Source organism: Anopheles stephensi, chromosome 3 (assembly GCF_013141755.1).
Source record: "Anopheles stephensi strain Indian chromosome 3, UCI_ANSTEP_V1.0, whole genome shotgun sequence".
NCBI classification, from domain to species: domain Eukaryota; kingdom Metazoa; phylum Arthropoda; class Insecta; order Diptera; family Culicidae; genus Anopheles; species Anopheles stephensi.
The window spans coordinates 63589157-63608081 of record NC_050203.1 but is presented as its reverse complement, the minus strand read 5'-3'; the positions used below and the strand labels follow the sequence as shown (position 1 = coordinate 63608081).

Here is an 18925-nt window from a genome sequence, read left to right as displayed (position 1 = left end):
TCGATCGTCTTGTGCGCTGTGTGGCACTTTGCACAGTCTTGCGGTCTTTGCAGTGTTAAATAGTGCCAAATCAATAACGCCTCAACAAAGCTCCAGCTCAACAAATACAGCAAATAATGAGTTGCCATTGTCACAAATTTGAATGATCCCAAACCCTGTTCAACGAATAAACACAGGCGAAAATCTTAGCCGATCTTGGATTCGCATACGTAAGTTCCCTTCAGTTCCAACAATCCTTTCAAGTCAGATTCTCGAATAGGATTCCCGCTCTCCCTGGGTTCGATATGTCTGCTATAGAGGATTATCTGTAATCCTTAAAAATTACTAACTAGAACCGAATCGTAGCCTAGTTGATGTGAGCCTGCCATAACCTTCACACTGAACAAATTTTAATTAGCCTTTATTTTAAGCTTTACAGCAAACAATCCTTTGCAAAAACTATGGATAAACAGCATTAATTTAGCGTGACAAAAAATATATCGACATCTCATAATGCACTTTTGCACCGCCGTTGGCACAAGACGCTCGCCGATACACCGCTCTCGACGAACGAACTCCGGCTAAGAACAAGTTTATCCACTCAGCTTCTCCAATTCGTTCTACGCTGTCGATCCGGTTGACACGAGAGAAAGAAAAAATATATAAACGATGAACCACGACGAACAGCCGTGCGCGCCGGGTGGGAAGTAACCATGTCGACGGCGACGACATCGGCAGCGACGAGAAACAATCGCAACCAAACTCCTCAATACCATTTCCCAAGGACGTGTACCATCGGTTGTCGCCGCCGTCTGGTTTTAACCACCAGCAAAACCTCTCCTTCGGTCAGTTTCGATCGGTTGGCGGCGGATTTCCTTTTTCTCGTTCGCTCTCACTCTCCCGGGGCCGTTTTTGATGTGGGCGGACAAAGTTCGCCTTCCCGGTCGGAGATGAACGAACTGGCCAGGAATGTCGGGGAAGTGGTCGGGTCGGGTGGACTGGCCCTGTGGTGGGCCGTGGGTGGATGGATGCGTGGCAATGATAGTAGCAGCAGCAGCAGCCGAAAAAAGGAAGAGAACCGAGTGGCAGGTAGAGAACCGGGTAGGCAAACAACCCGAACAGTGCCTGCGTTTTGTGGAACTGTGCGTGTTGCTGCAGTCGCGCTGTCTTTACTTTTTGTCGTGCGTCAACGGCCAGAGCATTCGCGCCGCGACAACTGTTAGGGAGCTGCGAACGAGGCAAGCGCGCGCGTCGGCCATGGAAATAATCGACGGGAAGGAAGGCCGGGCTGTGTCGGTCTCCTTCATGGGTGGGAGCGAACGGGAGAGGCAACCCCCGGGCAGGGTGTTCGGGTGCCGGGGAGAGAGGGTTATGTTTAACGACGGCCAATGCTCCCCGACGCTGTTGGTGGTAGTGCAATGCACCATCCATTTTTTGACAGTGTGTGTGTGTGTGAGTGTGCGAATGTGTGACGGGCTGTGTTTTGGGAAGTTTCGGTTGGCGAGGGTCGTTGAAGGCGACGGGTCATATTCGCGAAACCATCCTGTCACGTTGTGCGTCTCCATCTGTCTGGTTCATTTTTGCCAAAAATTATACCCTCTCGCTTTCCACGCCCGCTCCAGCGCCTGGTGGTGTGGCACACAAACGCGACGACCGATGATCGCCATGGTGCTGATGTTGGTGATGATGATGATGACGACGACGCCGACGACCTCCGTCTTCTATGTACTCATCTCTCATAGCCTCGCGCGCCGCACCGACTGACGCTGAAAGGCGCACGCGTACTCTTCTGCATTGGTTCGCTCTCTTTCTCTCTCTCGCTCTCGCTCTTTCCTTGTCAAGCCTGTCGGTCTCACTCTTCAAGCATTTGCTGATCTTTCTTGCTGTTGCTCCCCACTTCTATGGTACACAGAAAGTGACGGGTGAAGCAGAAATGATGCAGAGACAGCAACATCGCAATCGGGTGAGCGAGATAGCAGCCGCCAAGGTGCGAATGAGAGCGGGGAGAGTCTTGCAGTACATAACGAGTGCGATATACACAGGGTTGCTGGCCGCGTATATTAAATAAAACAGATCCCCTTCCCCTTAATTTTGCGCTTGGCGAAGAATTTCCCCGTGCAAAAACTGCACTATGGACCATGGGTAGTTGAAAAGCGTCAATAAGAAGAGATTTGAACAGTTTGGATCTGTTAATAAGAGTTGCTAAAACTGGGCTCAGAGCTTACATTAAAGTCTATAGAATCAAATTATACCTAAAATTTGTATTACTCAGTATTGTACAACTTCCTTTACAATACCAGAATTTCCTGTACTTCAAGAATGTAATATCTCACAGTGTTCTGTTAGTGACACAAACTCACACAAAGATGCAAAAACACAAGTAAATAGTGCAAAATATATAGTGGCTTCGGGGTATTGTGCCCGTCAAACGATGCTAATGTTGACCGCAAATGAACGCTACGGAAGGACATCCAGACTAGGACGACCCAACAAGTACGCCCTTGTGGTTGGGTGGAGGCAAAGGACCAGCGTCTGTGTGTGTGTGCGTGTATGTACGCGTCTGCAGACACATAACCGGCGGAAGTGTACGGCAATGGCGAGACATGTCACAGACAGCTGGGAATGGGTGGATTCGCACTGGAAAGGGTTGCTGGATGCTCGCCGACGGAGAGTCCTTGGGATGACGTTTCGATGAGTGTGAGTGTGATAGGACGAGAAAGAGAGAGAGAGCCTGAATACAGTGCCGTCCAAAATGTGCGAAACAGTTTGCCACACATCATCTCTGAATAACCTTTACCGATGAATGTTTGAACTTCAACATAAAACTACAGAATAAGATTACTAACTGCTAAAAATAGGAGCCACAACACTTCAGAAATTTAGATGGCCAGATGGGTGTGTCATTTGAGCTAGGAAGGAACAGAGAAAACTCCGATCGAATAGACCGCTATCACAGTTGCACCGGCAACCGATGGCCGGAACTTTTCGACTCCGGTACTGTAAAATCCACAATTTCCCCATGATCAACGTTCACGATTACGCCGGTTGTGTTAAGGCAGGACGACTCCCCTCGGCGACGGGGAGTTGGAGCAACCAGCCGGCTTGGCCGAAACGAGAGAAAAAAGGGAGTAGCACCGCCGTGTACGCAACGCCGACTTTCGAAGCCATCGTACGCCGCCACAGGACGGGGTACCGAGCCACCCCGTGTGATGGGGTGATGCACACGAAAGAGAAGGAGACAGGGAGAGAGAGAGAGAGAGTGAGAGCTCGCACGCAGAGCATCAGACGGAGGAACAAAAACACAGAACACACAACCGCGGTTCTGCGAATCGGCGATTTGTCAGTCTTTTCTTGAGCGTCGAGCAGTGCGCACCGTCTGGCTCGTGCCCGGACCCGTTTGGGCAGTGAGCGAGTCGAGCTCTATAATAGCGGCCCTTGCCAGTCGGTAGACGATGAGTGCGATTGCAACAACCGGTGTGGCAACTAGCCGAACACAGCAGCCCCCGTGTGTGGTGTGGGCACACGCGGCCATTTACCGAATCGAGATAGCGCAGAAACCGCGCGAGTGAGCGATACGCGGCCACAAGGCACCCGGCCGTGTGATGAGTGTGTGTGGTGTGACGACCTAGCGCGCGCCTAGCTCTAAACTCTAGTGCCTTAACAACTGACTGCGCGAAAAATGTGCATATTTGAGTGTTTATGTGTGTCTGTGGCTCGCTGTGACTCGCTGTTTGTGTGGTGCCCGCGCGTCGGGGGGATGCGTGTGTGCAAGATAGGACGGATCGGTCTTGGAAACAACAGGAACTTCGGAGAGCATGAAAATCACATGGAGACATCGCATCTGCTGCGTTGCACGGTTACACGGAGACAGCGCGGAGTTGTCATCCGAAGGTTGCCTTCCGGATTTCCCTCAAGCAAACTACAGAGACACAGATACAGACGCACTGTGCAAAACCGAACGGACTTGGTGAAGGTTGAAGTGAGGTGCTGCAGTGATGTGCCATCCCCGTCGTTAATAGTGCAGCTTGCAAACCATTAGCCTTGCAGCTTCCGAGGTGCGATCAAGTGTGTGTTCAGGGTGGATTTCCCCATAGCAACTCATCAAGTGTGTGTGTGTGTGTAGGAGCTCTAGTGAGCGCCCTTGAGTTTCGCCAATTTTTGGTTAATTCGCGATCTAGACTAAACAGGGCCAGATAGCGCTGGATCATCATCGCCTTTCTGTTGTCGAAACACCAATTTCGAGCGGTAGTAGTGAACAATTTTAAACGTGCTTTCGCATCGTGAAGCTGGTTGGCACCGTCTACTACGATACGCATATTAAGATGTGAAAGAGAAGATTAGTATTCGAAACTTACCCCCACGCCGGCGAGGACAAATGGCATTAAAACACAGCACCGAAAAGAAGTTCGAGCAGCAAGTGAAACGAATTATCATTCTGCGGTGCTATATACCCCGGGGAACTACCATCGTTGATAGTTTTGGCTGTTTTTTTTGCGTCTCGCCGCCGCCGTTCGGGTTGAATATTTCAAACACAGGTCACACGACAGCCTTGAACAATTCCTCTAACGCAGCTGGAAAAGGGGTGGCGTTTTTTTTTTTTTACAACCAACCATTGGCCATTTTAATGTGTCTGGCAGTCGCGCCGTACGCGCGATTAGATGTCAAGTGCCTTGGGAATGTCGTTGCTCTCGGCGGAATTTCAAGTGTGGTGTGTAGCGGCAGTGCTGTCAGGGGGGAGGGGGTGGAAACGAAAACCAACCTTCCCTCCACCCCAAAATGACCTCCGGCGCTCCCGAACTCCTTGAACTTTGGTGGCGGACATTGAGCACCATGGGGCGTTATCGTAGATCGAGTAGCCCGGGTCAATGGCGATCGTGCAGAAATTGGCAAACGCATCCACGTATAGGTAAGCGCACTCCGGGTTGTTGCTGAGCTGTCCTGTTCTTCAGCTATTTAAAACACTTCCGGTATGATAAGTGATGCATCGATCGCGCTTGCTAGCTTGTTGCTACACGGTGATGTTCACGGGCTGGGCAAGAGAAAAAAAAATTTTTGGTGTGTGATTTTAAACTGTAAAAGAAAATCAAAACAATGGGGTGATAGACGAAAATGGGACTTTCAAGAAAATAAACTTGCAGTTGCGACGGGCGTGCGTGCGTGCGCGCGCACCCACAGATACAGTGCTTGGGACGTGATGTTCTATCGTTTTTCACTGTTGCTGACTACTGCTGGCTGCTACTACCACCCATGGCGTAAAGGCCGACAACCAGACAACCTCTCGGATGTCTCGCTATTCCACCCCTATGTTCCACCGGTCTCCGACTGTCGCGCCTCCTTCAAACCGAATCTTTCCGGTCAAAACGGCGCAGGGTGAGCTATTTTTGTACATTTAAATATGCGCGCATTGTTAACAGGAAACCAGAGATTATAATGGCCTGGGTTTTTTTTCTCTCTCTTCTCTCCCCTGTGTCCGTCCGTCGGTCCGGCCGTGCGTGTACCGCACTCGGGGGCCTTGGTGAAACGGCTGAAACTGAGAATGAGAGCACTGTTAGCTGCATTATCATCACACCAACATTTGCTCTGGGAATTCTGGGAAATGCCGCGCTTGTCACCGGGCGACGATGATCATCATCATCCCATCAGACACACTTATTCCTTTCCGGACCGGTTTGGTGGGCATAGGGATGGATCATCATGGGATAGCGCAAAGTCTTTGCAACACAAAACAATCGGCAATGCGGTGTACGCATCCTTGTGGGCAGAGTTGATATTCCCCAACCGCACGACCGTGCATCTAACACTATGTGTGTGGCACCAAGTAGAGCGCAACTAATCGTTCACGCAATCTTCACGACCTGCATCTGTTCTTCCCTGTTGCCAATGGGACCATGCACAGCGCATGCACATCACCACTTGCAACGATAATCACAGGTAAGGCAAGTGTACGTGGATCGCTCGTGTGTGTGCGTGTGTGCTAGAGATCCACGATTCTGGATGGAGGAGCCCAACCAACCCGTCGGCAGTGCCAGTGATGCATCATCAGTTGTTGTGTTTTGCCTGAACCGTTTAATGACACGCGCTAAGCAGGAACCGGGACTTGATACACATTCGCTAACAGTCAGGTACCTGAAGTAGCGCGCGTTATTCGGCTCATAACCATCGGCTGTCGACGGATAAGTGTCCACGACTTCGTCGTCGCCGTCGTCGTCCAGGATTTGTGTAGAGTGATGCGAGCGGCAACTAAAAATCACGTGGCGCAAAGCGACGGTACTTTCCATTTGCCCATTAGCAACAGGTGAGTAGCACGGCAAACGACAATCAGAGCAGAAGCCTCATCTGGCCGCGGTTTCAAGGCTGGAAAAAAGTGTTTCTTCGAAAAATTGGGTTAGGTGTCGTTTTTTTGGTTACCAGTTTTAACAGCTTTCAATTTGTGACAACGATGCTTTTGGATGTGTTTTAGTGGAAAACATAACAAAAAATATCTTTTTTTCTTCTCTTTTTATTTAAATGAACTCGGTTTTTTTTAACCATTTGGTTTTTTTTGGAATGTATTTTTTGAGATTTACCGCTTTTGAACTGGAAAAAAGAGTTATTTTGGAAATGTTTTTGCCTTGCTAAACATGTTTTGTTTTCCAACAAAAAAAAATCTGCATATCGCAGCATTTTTTTACCTTCAAATCACTTGTGCCCGCTTACAGTACCGCAACGACTTAGTGGAGCAGCTTCAAATGGTTCAGTTTGTCCTTAAGCTCAGTTTTTTGTTCCTTTCATTTCCTTATACCTTTTGACGAATGTTAAAACATATTTTTATAAAGCCTTATTTCTGCTTACTTTTTACAAAAACAGGAAGAACACCAAGCTTAATCCAGATTAATATTTTTCTGCCTGATTAGTAAAATAGACTGCAAAACATAAATATATGTTTAATATAATATTATAAAATAAATATTTGAAGAAAACTTCAATCCTCACTCATGAAACTAAGTGAAATTTAAGCTTCTCAAAAATTTTTATGATAAAAATTTAATACAAACATCACACTTTTTGTATAGTCTAAAAGAAATGACTTTTATTCCAAGGACTGTGTGCATACTTTCAAGATACATTCAAGATCGTAGACACTTTCAAATGCAGCGTCCCATTTGCAAGTACCGCCGCGCAGCCCTTTAGGCACATTGACAAAAATAATCTTCTCTATTCTAAGCCGGGGTGAAAATAAAACATAATTCAATTCACCCCCCTTTTGTGTGGTACACCGTATACAACGGCGACAAGAAACCTGGCATCTTGGTACACTCAGCCACATGGGTATCGCGTCGGCAGGATCGTTGCTGATCGCAGACACGTTTGCGTGGATTGATAAACTGCGGCGGCTAACAGTCACCTTCGGCGTACTGCATTCCTGACGCCACCCCAACCAAAACACCAGCAATGGGGCGGAAACGGCACACTGTCGCCACAGCCCGTTGGCCGGTAAAATCAGCAATTCCGTAGGGCGTGGACACTTCGATAACAGTGGTCGATTTTCGGGAAGCAAAAAGGGAACCAACATATTCGCAGCCGCATGTACGATTAGGATCCCGAATGTGTCGGAAATGGAGCAATGTGTAGTCCAAGTGCAAGGGTTGGTTGATGATAAGCGACGGCGACGGTGGTGGTGTTTTAGTATTGCGTGCCGACCGGCAGCGGTGCCCTTTTTTCTATTTTTACACTGCCCATCTCTCCTGGGACATCGAGACAACTGGGTGGACCCAGCCGTCACTTGGCCGATAATTGAGATCGTCCACATAACCACACACAGACGCATCCATCATTTGATATCGCCAGCGACCGACGCCCATGCGTGCGTGTGTTCCACCTTGTAAGACGTGTGTGCGAGTGTGTGTACGATGGTTTAGGGATTGTACCAAAGCTGCGGACAGATCTGCGTACCGCGAATATCGCGTAAACCTACTACGGACACGGCGCGATAAGAGTGCTGTGCCCCGGGTTATTGTTACGTCATGTGCTGCGCGTGCGCGCTTATCGTGTTCGATACTGCGGGAACCGTGAACTGGCACGCACGCTCACACACACACCAGTTCGGATGGAATTCGGTGGCAGTTGAGCACTTTCTCGGTCGAACCATCCCGAAAAACCTGTTGCCGGCCCAGAAGCCCCCCGGCACAAAACACAATGATGATTGCGTCGGTTAAACCGCCACCGATTATCATCTCCCACACATCATCACACGCGAAACTTCCGCCGCGGGAAAGGCGACGGCTGACGAAATGGGTCACATTTGAAATGCGCGTCACAGACGGCACGGACGTGAATGGGAGCACGCATTCTCGAAATGTGTGCTTCCGACCGGCAGCAATCGGCTGTAATCGATCGTCGACCAACACGCGGCACACGTGAGGGTTGAAGCGCGTTTTGAAAGTGCGACCCCGGCGAGGTGAAGTGTTTATGATGAGGACGATCACTCTAGTGGGACAAGTTGTATTGTTTTACGACGCACCTTCGGACGACTCAAACCAGATCGAATAAATTTCGAAAAGAGTCGACCGATCAACGCAACGCCAAAAGTAAGTGGGCTAATGGCGACGACATGTGGCGTTCAATCCCAGACAGAGCTGCCCAATTGCCCGTACCCTACCCTGTATTGCTTTATGGCATGTGTTGTTATCGCTTTGCTGCGAACGTATATCCTGCCGCACCGGATTTTACCCAAGAATTGGGCAAGATGTGCAGACGATACCTATAAAAGCCTCATATATTCCGGTTCAAAGGCTGTAATGGATGTGGCTGTAATGGCGCTGCATTCCGCTTTCACGAGTCGTTCGCCTGTCCAGACGAAGCCATCCGATGACCGGTAGCATATGGCTGCAGGATATTATTATTATTATACGAGGACCTGGGAGGGGTTTTTTTTGTCCCTTGCCTTACCCCAAATCGGGTCTCGATCCGCACCCATGGACGTTTATTTTTTCAATAAACAATTAAGTTGTTAAACCATAAACTGGGTGATCTGTCTCTCTCTCTCTCTCTCTCGCTTGCCTTGAGTTTGAGGATGTGCCAGTCTGTCGCAATCTCGTTTTTTTTTGGCGTAATTTTGCTCTTGCTCGTCTGATCATAGCAAATTGCATGGCCGATTCTTCGAAGGGAGAACCACTTGCGGACACAGACAGACAACAGGTAGTAGTAGTAGTAGGGACAGACAATCTTCAAGATCCTCACGAGCGACCGGAAGTAGCAGCGAAAGAACAGGAACTACATACTCTTGGACAGTGTGTGCATTGAGCCATTGAGACTGAGCAAACGAAAATCCGTTAGCAGGGTTAGGTTCTTTCTGTTCAAAACCTTCTCTTGACACGAAATCTTCCGGCCAGCAGAACGCTGGAGGTCGGAAGAAAAACCTTCAAAGCAAGGAACCAAAAGCGACAAAAAAAAAGGGAAACCCGACAGTGGTGGCTGCACCATAAAGCAACCAACCAACTACAGAGGAACGAAAAACCTTTTGGATCTTTTTTTTCCCCAACCCCCGGGCTCTTGCTGCTGCTGTACGATCGAGAAGAATCCCATCCTATTGTGTGCGTGTGGTTGTGTGTGTCTCCTCGCGAGACGAATGACGCTGTGTACGGAAGCTGGCCGTGCGAGAGCAGATAGCAGAGCGCCGGGCACGAGCGCAAGCGAGAAGGCAACCTTGGCAACATATCGCGGCAGCACAGAACATCTTCCTGCTGAGATGCTGTTGGCGCTGGTGCTGCTGCTGCTGCTAACCAGCTGTACTTCTACGCTCTCGTTCTTGATGTTGTCTTTTATTATTATTTTACTCTCGCTTGTCGCGACATCGATTCCGAGGACTTGGGGAAGATAAAGTACGAGCGTGTTTTGTTGCTGCTGGTGGTGCTGGGTTGGATCGAGTTGCAAATGCGCGCACGGGACGGAGGATCGCGAAATTGCGGTGCGCACTGTGTTGTGGAAATAAGGCGCGTGTGCAACGGACGGTCGATCGGTGGATGTTCGTTCTGCTGTCTGGGTGGGTGGGAGAAACATCTCCTTGCTTCCATTTTCATCCTCCCACAGTCAATATTGAGCACGTCTCCCGAAGAGGAGGTTTCTCGATCGATCAGGCGGAGGTCGATCAACAACCGCAGCGTGGTGCTTACTTGTGTGTGTAAATGTCAGCAGGCGCTAAGTTTTTGGTAAGGTGATAAACTGCAACATTTTCGTGTCTAGCAGATGTTTGCGTTCGTGTTAAGGTGAAGGATCATTACTAGATCTTAACTTCAAGCTGTTGAAATGAGCTCTCCTTAAAACATCAGCCTATATAATGAAGACCGTTGCGTTGCAATGGTTCCTTCAGTTATCTTCGGTGATTGGTGTTCCGCCCGTTCCGACGGCAATTAAGCGGACTCGAGCCGCGACGATAGCGCGAGCAACACACAGTCACCTGCCAGTGTCCCGTGTCTTGTACGTGCAACGCGCGGCTCGAGCATTATGGAATGCGATTGGAATTTGCGGCCACCAAGTCAATGACCTCCCCCATCCCTTGCTTGCGTACCTACCCTAGCGCGAGATACGGTTCCTTCGTATGGGTACGCGATGACGATCGTTTCGTTTGTTGTGCGTTGTGGGCAACTTTTTCTGTTGTTGCTGCTGTTTCTTCTTTTGCTATAATATATCACCTCGTAGGGAAGGCGCATTGTTTGGCGGTAGCCGGCTGTGGTCAGCATTGCACGCCCTGCCCACATGTAACAAGTAGGACAAACAGCATGATAAAAAAACACATACAGGAACATACAGACGCAGGAAAGATACAGGGTGCTTGGAAGCGGACTGACGGAATGGCTGGCTGACGTCAACATAATGAACTTTCCGGCTAACTCGGCGGGTAATGAACGCAAGGTCTCTCGCGAATCCCCATGTTGGAGTGTGCGAGCGTCTCCGTGGTGACGTCATGTTGTACTTGGGGCCAAATTTATAGATTAGCAACAACACCCGTGTCCGATTGTTCGTTCCCTATCTTGCGAGTTTTAAATGGACTTCCAAGCACAGACATTCAAATGGTCAAGCTCCGGTCCCAAAAAAACCGTTGCAGGTTGAAATTCGAACCCCGTTAATTCTACCGGGTCGTTGTACGCAAATGAGGCCACATCGGAAGATCGCAATATAATGCCAGAACTCATAACGCCATCTTAATGATGGCAGATCAATTCAGTTCCAATTCAGACCAAGTCGAGAAATTTTCCGAATTATCAAGAATTTGTCGCGCAACGATCAACAAACCCAACGTGTACTAAGCGCACCCAGTTTTTTTTCTGCAGCAAAGGTTTAGCAACAACGCGCAGGGCTGACTCAGCGCAAATAAATGCGAAACCACACCAGCACAGCCCTTTTTCAGTGGGCGATGATTAATGGCGATGATTTTTAGGTCAGACATCAGAATGCCACCCCCGAACGCGTCAGCCTGCACCTCTAGCACGCCCTATCAGCGCTCCACCGAGCGCTCCGGCTCCGAGAGTCTTTGCCGCATCCTGTCGCATGAAGTTGCGGGTTTTGATAAGGGAAAAGCTATGGCCTCGAAAATCAGCAACGAAAAACACAATCGAAAACGAAGTGTCCGCATTCAACGGGAGCATTATCATTGGAAGGGGAAGCAGGCTTCCAACAAGCCGTCGTTGATTTTACGATCGAGCAGCTAATTAAGGGCGTTAAATCTGACACCGAGCGGACAGAGAGAGTGTGTGGAATTGATAAAATGTTAGTTCGTCGCCCAACTCGCCCCAAAAAAGGACAACGCCCCCTGACGTATGGAACGGAACCAGTCGGTGTACCGGCGTCCTGTTCGGTGAAGGTCGGAACGTGGAACTGGTCGAACCTGTTCCGGTCTCTCTCGTGTTGCTTCGCGCAGAGACGCAGAGGATGCTATATATGGTCAACCGTTTTTGGACGAGACCTGGCCCGAACGATCAGCCAACGCGGATGCAAACAAGGCAGCGAAGATCTTTTGGTTTGCTGTTTCAATTTCGGGGACTGACTTGGGTCCAACAGCTCGATCGAAATCAATTTTAATTGCGATTTTTGAAAGGGCTTGGAATGGAGACGTTACCATCGGAATTTCTGGAATGTCATGTCGATCGTGGATAGAGGTGTTAATAATTTTGTTTGACGAAACTAATCGTCACTGTTGAATATGATCGAGAATTCCTATTATTTCTCCTGGCTATTGGTCATCATCTTCAATAAGTCTAAGCTATTTTATGAGGAGAGTTCTCAGCGAAGTTATGTGTCTTTCCCTGGTCAATTGCGTCTTCTCGCCGAAAAAATGGTTTCTTCAAAGCAACCCCCCAAACGAACGCAAAATGAAAACACTTATTTTTTAATTATTTTTCTTTAGCGCCATACTTGTACAACCAGCAGACAGACGGACCAACCCAAAAAAAAAAAACTTCATTTTTACCTGTTGCTTTTGCTGCCCTCACTGCTTCATCGGAATTGATGGATGTTCGTTCGGTGGTCTCCATCATTCCACTTCGTCCACTCTCACCCACATTCGGAAGCCAGAAGAGAGCCAAGGAGGAGAGGGACTGGGAGGGAGTGGGCATTCATTATTCATTATTGAAAGAAATCTATTTTAAGCATCAAGCCCACCTAACCCCACCCAATCGTCCGCTTTCCGCTTTCTGCCATTTTTTTTTTATTTCGCACACTTCGGATCTTACGGATTTTGGGTTATTTTTGTAGCCTCACGCGGAATTCTTCGCGGCGCGGGTGAAATGTGGTAGGAGGTACACGAGATGGGTGGAAAAGCGTACAAGACAACGCACTGTTTCGTGGCGAGTGCCCGCCAGTGGCCATGTGATTCGGTCTCCGCCACCCACGCGCCACCCAGACTTTCCCCCATTACGCGTGCATGTTTCGCAAAGGTGGGCTGGGCTTGACTTGAGAGAAAAGACTTTTTTCTATTTATTCTTCTTTCCTTTCGATGGAGTTTTTCGTGTTTGGTTTTGGTGGTTGAATTTATTTGATGTTATTTAATTTTGGGTCATACACGCGCGCACCATTTTTGATGTGGGGGGAGGTAGGTTAGCTTCCCTAGTAAATGCCTAGCGCTCGAACTAAATTCGGAAATGATTGCTTCTTTTCGGCAGGGAAACATGTGTCAATCATAATTCGTTCATGTTTAGGTTCAGTTGAGCAAAAAGCGGGGGGCGTTTTTGTGTTTTGATTTTGTGTTTTTTGTGTGTTTTATTTGGTGTATGTGTGTATGATCACCTTCTAGACTCTTCTTATCCGGAGACTCAGAAAGGTTATTATAGCTTATAGCTTGCTACCCAAGTTTCTAATCATTTTTTTTTTGTACTAAAAGTCATTCAAAGTTCTATATCATACTAATACACTAATCCGGTTTTGATTTGTTTACTTTTCTTCCGTAGTGTGAGTCCATCTGTGAAAATTGTCAGCTGTCAGTTCAGCTACAACCTTTGAGTGGATGTTCTCAGCAGCAGCAGCAGCGACACCAATGCATCGTATGCAATTTCCATGGCAACGATTTTCCTTTTCCTGCACAACAATCAACCACACAATCACATCCACAGAAATCCCCATCCGATCACGCTGGTTGCTCGACGTGACTTACTCGATCTGCACTGTGGAGGAGGGCAAAAAGATGAATCAACTGTTGCCGCCGGCGATACGATACACCAACGCCCGCCCTCTCTCTTCGGTACCGGATGTGGTGAAGCTGTCTCTCTCCCTTCGTTAAGCGCGTGCGGTTTTTCCCCTTGTCTATTTCCAGCAATTCGCAACAAAAAAAAACAGGAAGGAAGTGCCGGTGGAGTTGGGGCGACGAAAGAATGCAAACGATCAAAAACGATCGTGGAGTTAATCATCGCGCTCATTGATGGTTCAATCCTACATCATCATCATCATCATCATCATCATCATCATCATGGACATCAGTTAACTACTACTAACAGCAGGAAGAGATAAAGGCAAATAGACCGATCGATCCGGAGAGAGCGAGTGCGAGCGAAAAGCGAAAGAATGGCGTCCGTTTGGTGTGCCATTTGGCAAAATGCATCATCCCAATCGACCTCCTTTTAAAGCAGCATTGTGGGCCAAAGGAAATCGCGAACTTCTATGTCTAGTGTTACTCTTACCCTCAAGGCATCAGGGCTCCCGCCAGGAGACATATAAAATGAATGAAAGGCAAGCCGGCGCAATAGGACAACAGCGTGTGTGTGTGTGTGGAACCGCTTATTAATAATTAATGTGCCGATTTCCGGTTGACGTCAGTGTGTTCCGGCTTCATCATTCCGAGCGTGCGTGCGTGTGTGTGCGTGTTTGGGCGTTCAATGAACTGCTGGACGGGTACGAAAGCTCGCATAAGCATAGGTTAAGCGCACGCCACTTCTTCTGCAACATTGTATGCAGCGAACGCATTCCGAAGAACGCATCACATCGAACTGGTAGCAGCAGCAGCAGGTGATGGTTCTTCTTTCCGTCCGTTCTTGACATCATCTTTTGTCACATGTCTATTGTACTTCATCAGGTGCTCTGGTGGATTTAAAAAACCCGGCACATGTTGGAGTACACTTTATGTGCTGACAAGAATTCGTCCATTTGCTGCGGAGTTTTTCTTGGGGAACAAAAATTCGTATCGTATGCGTGATATAAAAAAGTGGAAAAATATATAAATTTTATAGGAAAAACTCATTAGTAAATTGAAACAAAATAAACAAAAATTTAAACATGCTCAAAACATGCAATAAACACCAACTTTAAGAGAATGATCTTGCACTAAATTGATCCGAAATGATGATCCTTCCCTTGACTTGAGATGACTTCTTTTCGCTTGACTCTTTATCATCGACTGACTCAACCGTTCTTACTACGGTGTTTGTGATTCATCTCGTGTAACATTTATACACTTATGAGTAATTATATACACTACGGTATACTTAACCGTTCTTCTCTAACGACACTAGCGTCCTCTATTGCTATTTTCAGAAGAGGCAATTAAGTACTTAAGTGCATCGTCTTTTTTATGCTATATTGCTTGTATCGTCTAGTTAAGTCCTATAAAAATGATAAATTTGCAATTTTTTGCATGAACGTTTTTGAGAAAGGAAAACTAAATTTTATAAAAATACGTTACAATTCATTCCTGCTCTTTGTTGGTGTAATTTTTGTTGCTACTGCTACAACAACTATAATCAAGAGAAAATTGCGCTAAAAGAAAGCAGACATTAGCAATAAATATCCTACGGTTTACAAAGCAAGTAGAACGAGAACAATAAAAAAATTCTCAAGATCAAGGGTCTTTAGCATATCGGTGCCAAGGTAAGCACTTATACTGATATCACCAGTTGTAGATAGTTGGCAATGATGACAATAAAATAAAAATATTTTCATCAGAGATTAAAAGAAAGAAACCCCTTAAAAAATCTTCTACTTCTTCCTTGGCACTACAACCTAAACAGTTCACCGTCAGCTCTACGTACGCGGAGGCGGTCTGAATGGGATCCCCGGTCCTGCAGTGTGCGACACAAGGGAAGTGAAAATTAGTCTCGTCGTTCTCTAAGCTCTAACATAAACGAATTGAAACTTAAGTATGCTCTCAGATGCCGATAAATCAAGAATCGATTCGAGCATTTTTTTTGAGCAAATAAAATTTAAAAAAAATTGTGAGTCAGCAACAATTATTAGAAGCGCCTGGAAAATACATTTGTCAGAAATCCAGATTTTTCTTTAGTTTCGTTTTTTTTTTAGTCGGAGATGGAGATTGTTCATAAAATGTGTAAGGACTAGATGTGATCTTCTAGCAATACGGCCAGGCCACCCTGTATGATTCAAAAACAATGTAATCTTTCCATTAGACAATATAAATGTAATAAACTACGTGTTTTGCAGAAGGTATAATTGGCATTGGCATGCAAACTACAAATCGATACTGTAAGTAATTTATAATAAGCAACATTTCATTCGATCCTCTTGTTACTACTTATAACCTGAAAGAAACGATCGATAATTGGCAGCTTTAAAATTGTTGATTTAATTTGATTAGAAAATAGATCTTTATGCTAGTAAGTAACCGGATTTACACACTTTTACAAGACATGGAAAGGATTGGATTTAAAATGTGTATTATCGATCGTGCCCTAGCCAGCTTAGCAAAATCTCTGTTCGAGTTGCAGCGCCATCTTGGTGTCATTGGTGTCACTCACTCGATTGTGTAGTTAACTATCAATTGATACTAAATTTTCGACAACGTCATATTTCCAATTCATATCACAATATAAAGGGCTTAATTTCGCAAAACTGAGTGCATATGTTTTCACCTGTGCACCAGCTTCAAACATATCATGTGTGAAAAATGGATGTATTATAGCGCACCCTATAGAGTACTAGGTGAAGCTTAAAAAAATATTTTATAGCATTTCTAAATCGCTATCAAACATACATTTGCTATAAAATGATTTTCTCTTACACCTAACATTACGTTTTATGTGACTTAAATAACACGACAAGCCTTTTTTGAACGTATTGATGGAAGTTGAGATTATTTAAGCATTTTAATTCAATAAAGTATTCTCATAAAAATATCTTATTTGTCCCATTTTTTCCGGGCGAAAGTTTGCCTCATCGCCATAAAGACCCGGCTGCGAACGTGCTCTGTTTACGATAAACAAACTTTGACAGTTGCTGGCCCGTACAAAGAGCAGCCAAAGAAAACTTCGCACACGGCATCAGTGCCCGCGCTTCTGTCGGCAGTAGGAAGTCAAGGATCGAACAGGACTACCGAAGTTACTTGCTATTTTCCCGTACCAGCGAGTGTAGAAAACGAAAACATGTTTAAAAACACGTTCCAGTCGGGGTTTCTCTCGATACTATACAGCATAGGCAGTAAACCGCTCCAAATTTGGGACAAGAAGGTGCGGAACGGGCATATCAAGCGCATCACCGATCAGGACATTCAGTCGCTGGTGCTGGAAATCATTGGCACGAACGTGAGCACCACGTATATCACCTGTCCGGCCGATCCGAAAAAGACGCTCGGCATCAAGCTGCCCTTTCTGGTGATGATCATAAAAAATCTCAAGAAATACTTTACGTTCGAAGTGCAGGTGAGTAAAATGCCGGCTGGCGAAGGTACTGCAGTACCAGTGCGGTTCAACCAAGGCGTGGTAGTATGGCATTTATTGCTAATCACAGTCGTGAGCAATCCATACGGGGGAACAAAAAAACACTCCCCAACGCTTTCTTCCCATGTGGGGTATGTGGAAAGTTCAATGATTTCAACATAACAACGAGCAGGCGGCATGAAAATCCTTCGGGAACCAGCAGTGAAAAGTGTCATGACCGTTGTCATAACAAACCAATCAAGTAGACTGCGGAAGTGAGAATGCATGTCTGCTAGAGGTTCTTGTGTGTTTTTTTTTTGGGGGGAGAGAATCACACACTAATTCCAGTTTTTTATTGTTTCTCCATTCAATTTTTTTCGAATACTAATGTAATTAAGGATACTTTTTGCTTATCATTGTAGGGAGCATCAAATTTAATCCCATAGATCATGTGAATTGAACAGTCGAAGTTTGTTTAACGTTGCCCTGGGGTTATTGTACGGACCAAACCAGGTTCAAGACAAACATTGCCCCGTTTCTGTCTGTTGCGGTCTATTGGCAGGTTTTAGTGGGGCGTTCGATTCTTGTTTTTTCTTGTCCCTCGTTAAGTACTGATTAGTATTTGGTAGGTCACCGATACCACCTTTTGGGGGTGGGTTTCGTGAGATTCGGCGTGTATCCTTGTAGTTATACACTTTCACTAAATGAATTAGATAAATTCGCTTTCTGTTGCTTTGCGGCCTCATTTCTGTGTCCAACCCAATTTAAATGCCACCCTTGTTATTCTCCCATTCTGTACCAGGTGCTGGATGATAAAAATGTGCGCCGTCGGTTTCGGGCCAGCAACTACCAATCGACGACCCGCGTTAAACCATTCATCTGTACGATGCCGATGAGGCTGGACGAAGGTTGGAATCAGATCCAGTTCAATCTGTCCGATTTCACGCGCCGTGCGTACGGCACCAACTATGTGGAGACGTTGCGCGTACAAATCCATGCCAACTGCCGAATACGGCGCGTGTACTTCTCCGACCGGCTCTACTCCGAGGATGAACTGCCAGCAGAATTTAAGCTGTTCCTGCCGATTCAAAAACCTCAATCGAAAGCGATCGCCCAGCAGGCTTGCTAGGCGATGCCGAATACCGGTTTTCGAAGCAAAAGACTTAAAGAGTGTGTGCTTTTTTCTAGAATATCTACCACGTAGAACGATAGCGATAAGGTAAATGGAAATATTTCGTACGCTTGATTCAATTTAACAGTCCGTATCACTGTTTGCAGCTTAAACTAGTGTTTGATTTGCAAAAAAAAAACCCACCCCGTTTTTGGCAAATCGGAATCAAATTCAAATTTGAATTTCGGATTCAAAAGTGTCCTTAAAAAATAACCCAGACGAACATAATGCACAACGTTTCATGTAAGTGTACGGCTGGCAGAGTTTGCAGGTGTGGAATTTTCGGTACTCTTTGTTTTGCCTTACTCAACTTCGCAAATTTAATTTTTGGACTGCAAACGACATCGTACGTAAGACAACGGTTGGGCTTATAATGGTAGACGTCGTGTGTGTGTGGAACGTGTGTGACAAACGTGAAAATGGCTAAGAAATTAATGGCCATTAATTTTTATTTATAAATCGATTAAATAAAACATTGAGGCATGAAAGTAACAGGTTGTCTGTACTATATTATTCAGACGGAACTCCTCCTTAGTGCCTAGCAAGGCTTAATAAAGAGCTTTGTCTTCTAATATTTCAATTGAGGAGAACTCGTCGCCCAAATGTCATCGACCAAGAGTCCTCGTAGTTAATAGAGGCTGCTACTTCTAAGATGCCACGTCGT

At 46.4% G+C, this 18925-nt stretch overlaps 1 protein-coding gene across 2 annotated transcripts; it reads left to right on the top strand.

The window, feature by feature from the left end:
• Positions 1–16684: 16684 nt before the first annotated feature.
• Positions 16685–18753, top strand: LOC118511583 (cilia- and flagella-associated protein 20). 2 transcript variants are annotated; one of them, XR_004906164.1, is made up of 3 exons: positions 16685–17093; positions 17893–18309; positions 18369–18753. XR_004906164.1 is itself a non-coding variant. In XM_036054833.1 (2 exons), the coding sequence occupies exons 1-2, from the start codon at positions 16818–16820 to the stop codon at positions 18217–18219; spliced, it is 603 nt and encodes a 200-aa protein (XP_035910726.1). In that variant the 5' UTR covers positions 16685–16817; the 3' UTR covers positions 18220–18753. The 2 variants fall into 2 exon arrangements, 1 of the variants encoding a protein (XP_035910726.1); XM_036054833.1 differs by having other exon boundaries at positions 17893–18753.
• The last annotated feature ends 172 nt before the right edge of the window (positions 18754–18925 follow it).

Excerpts from the sequence above, each read along its gene's own strand:
- LOC118511583 (XM_036054833.1), top strand. The coding sequence starts at position 16,818 with ATGTTTAAAAACACGTTCCAGTCGGGGTTTCTCTCGATACTATACAGC. Across the intron at positions 17,094-17,892 it reads ACTTTACGTTCGAAGTGCAG|GTGCTGGATGATAAAAATGT; the intron begins GTGAGTAAAATG and ends ATTCTGTACCAG.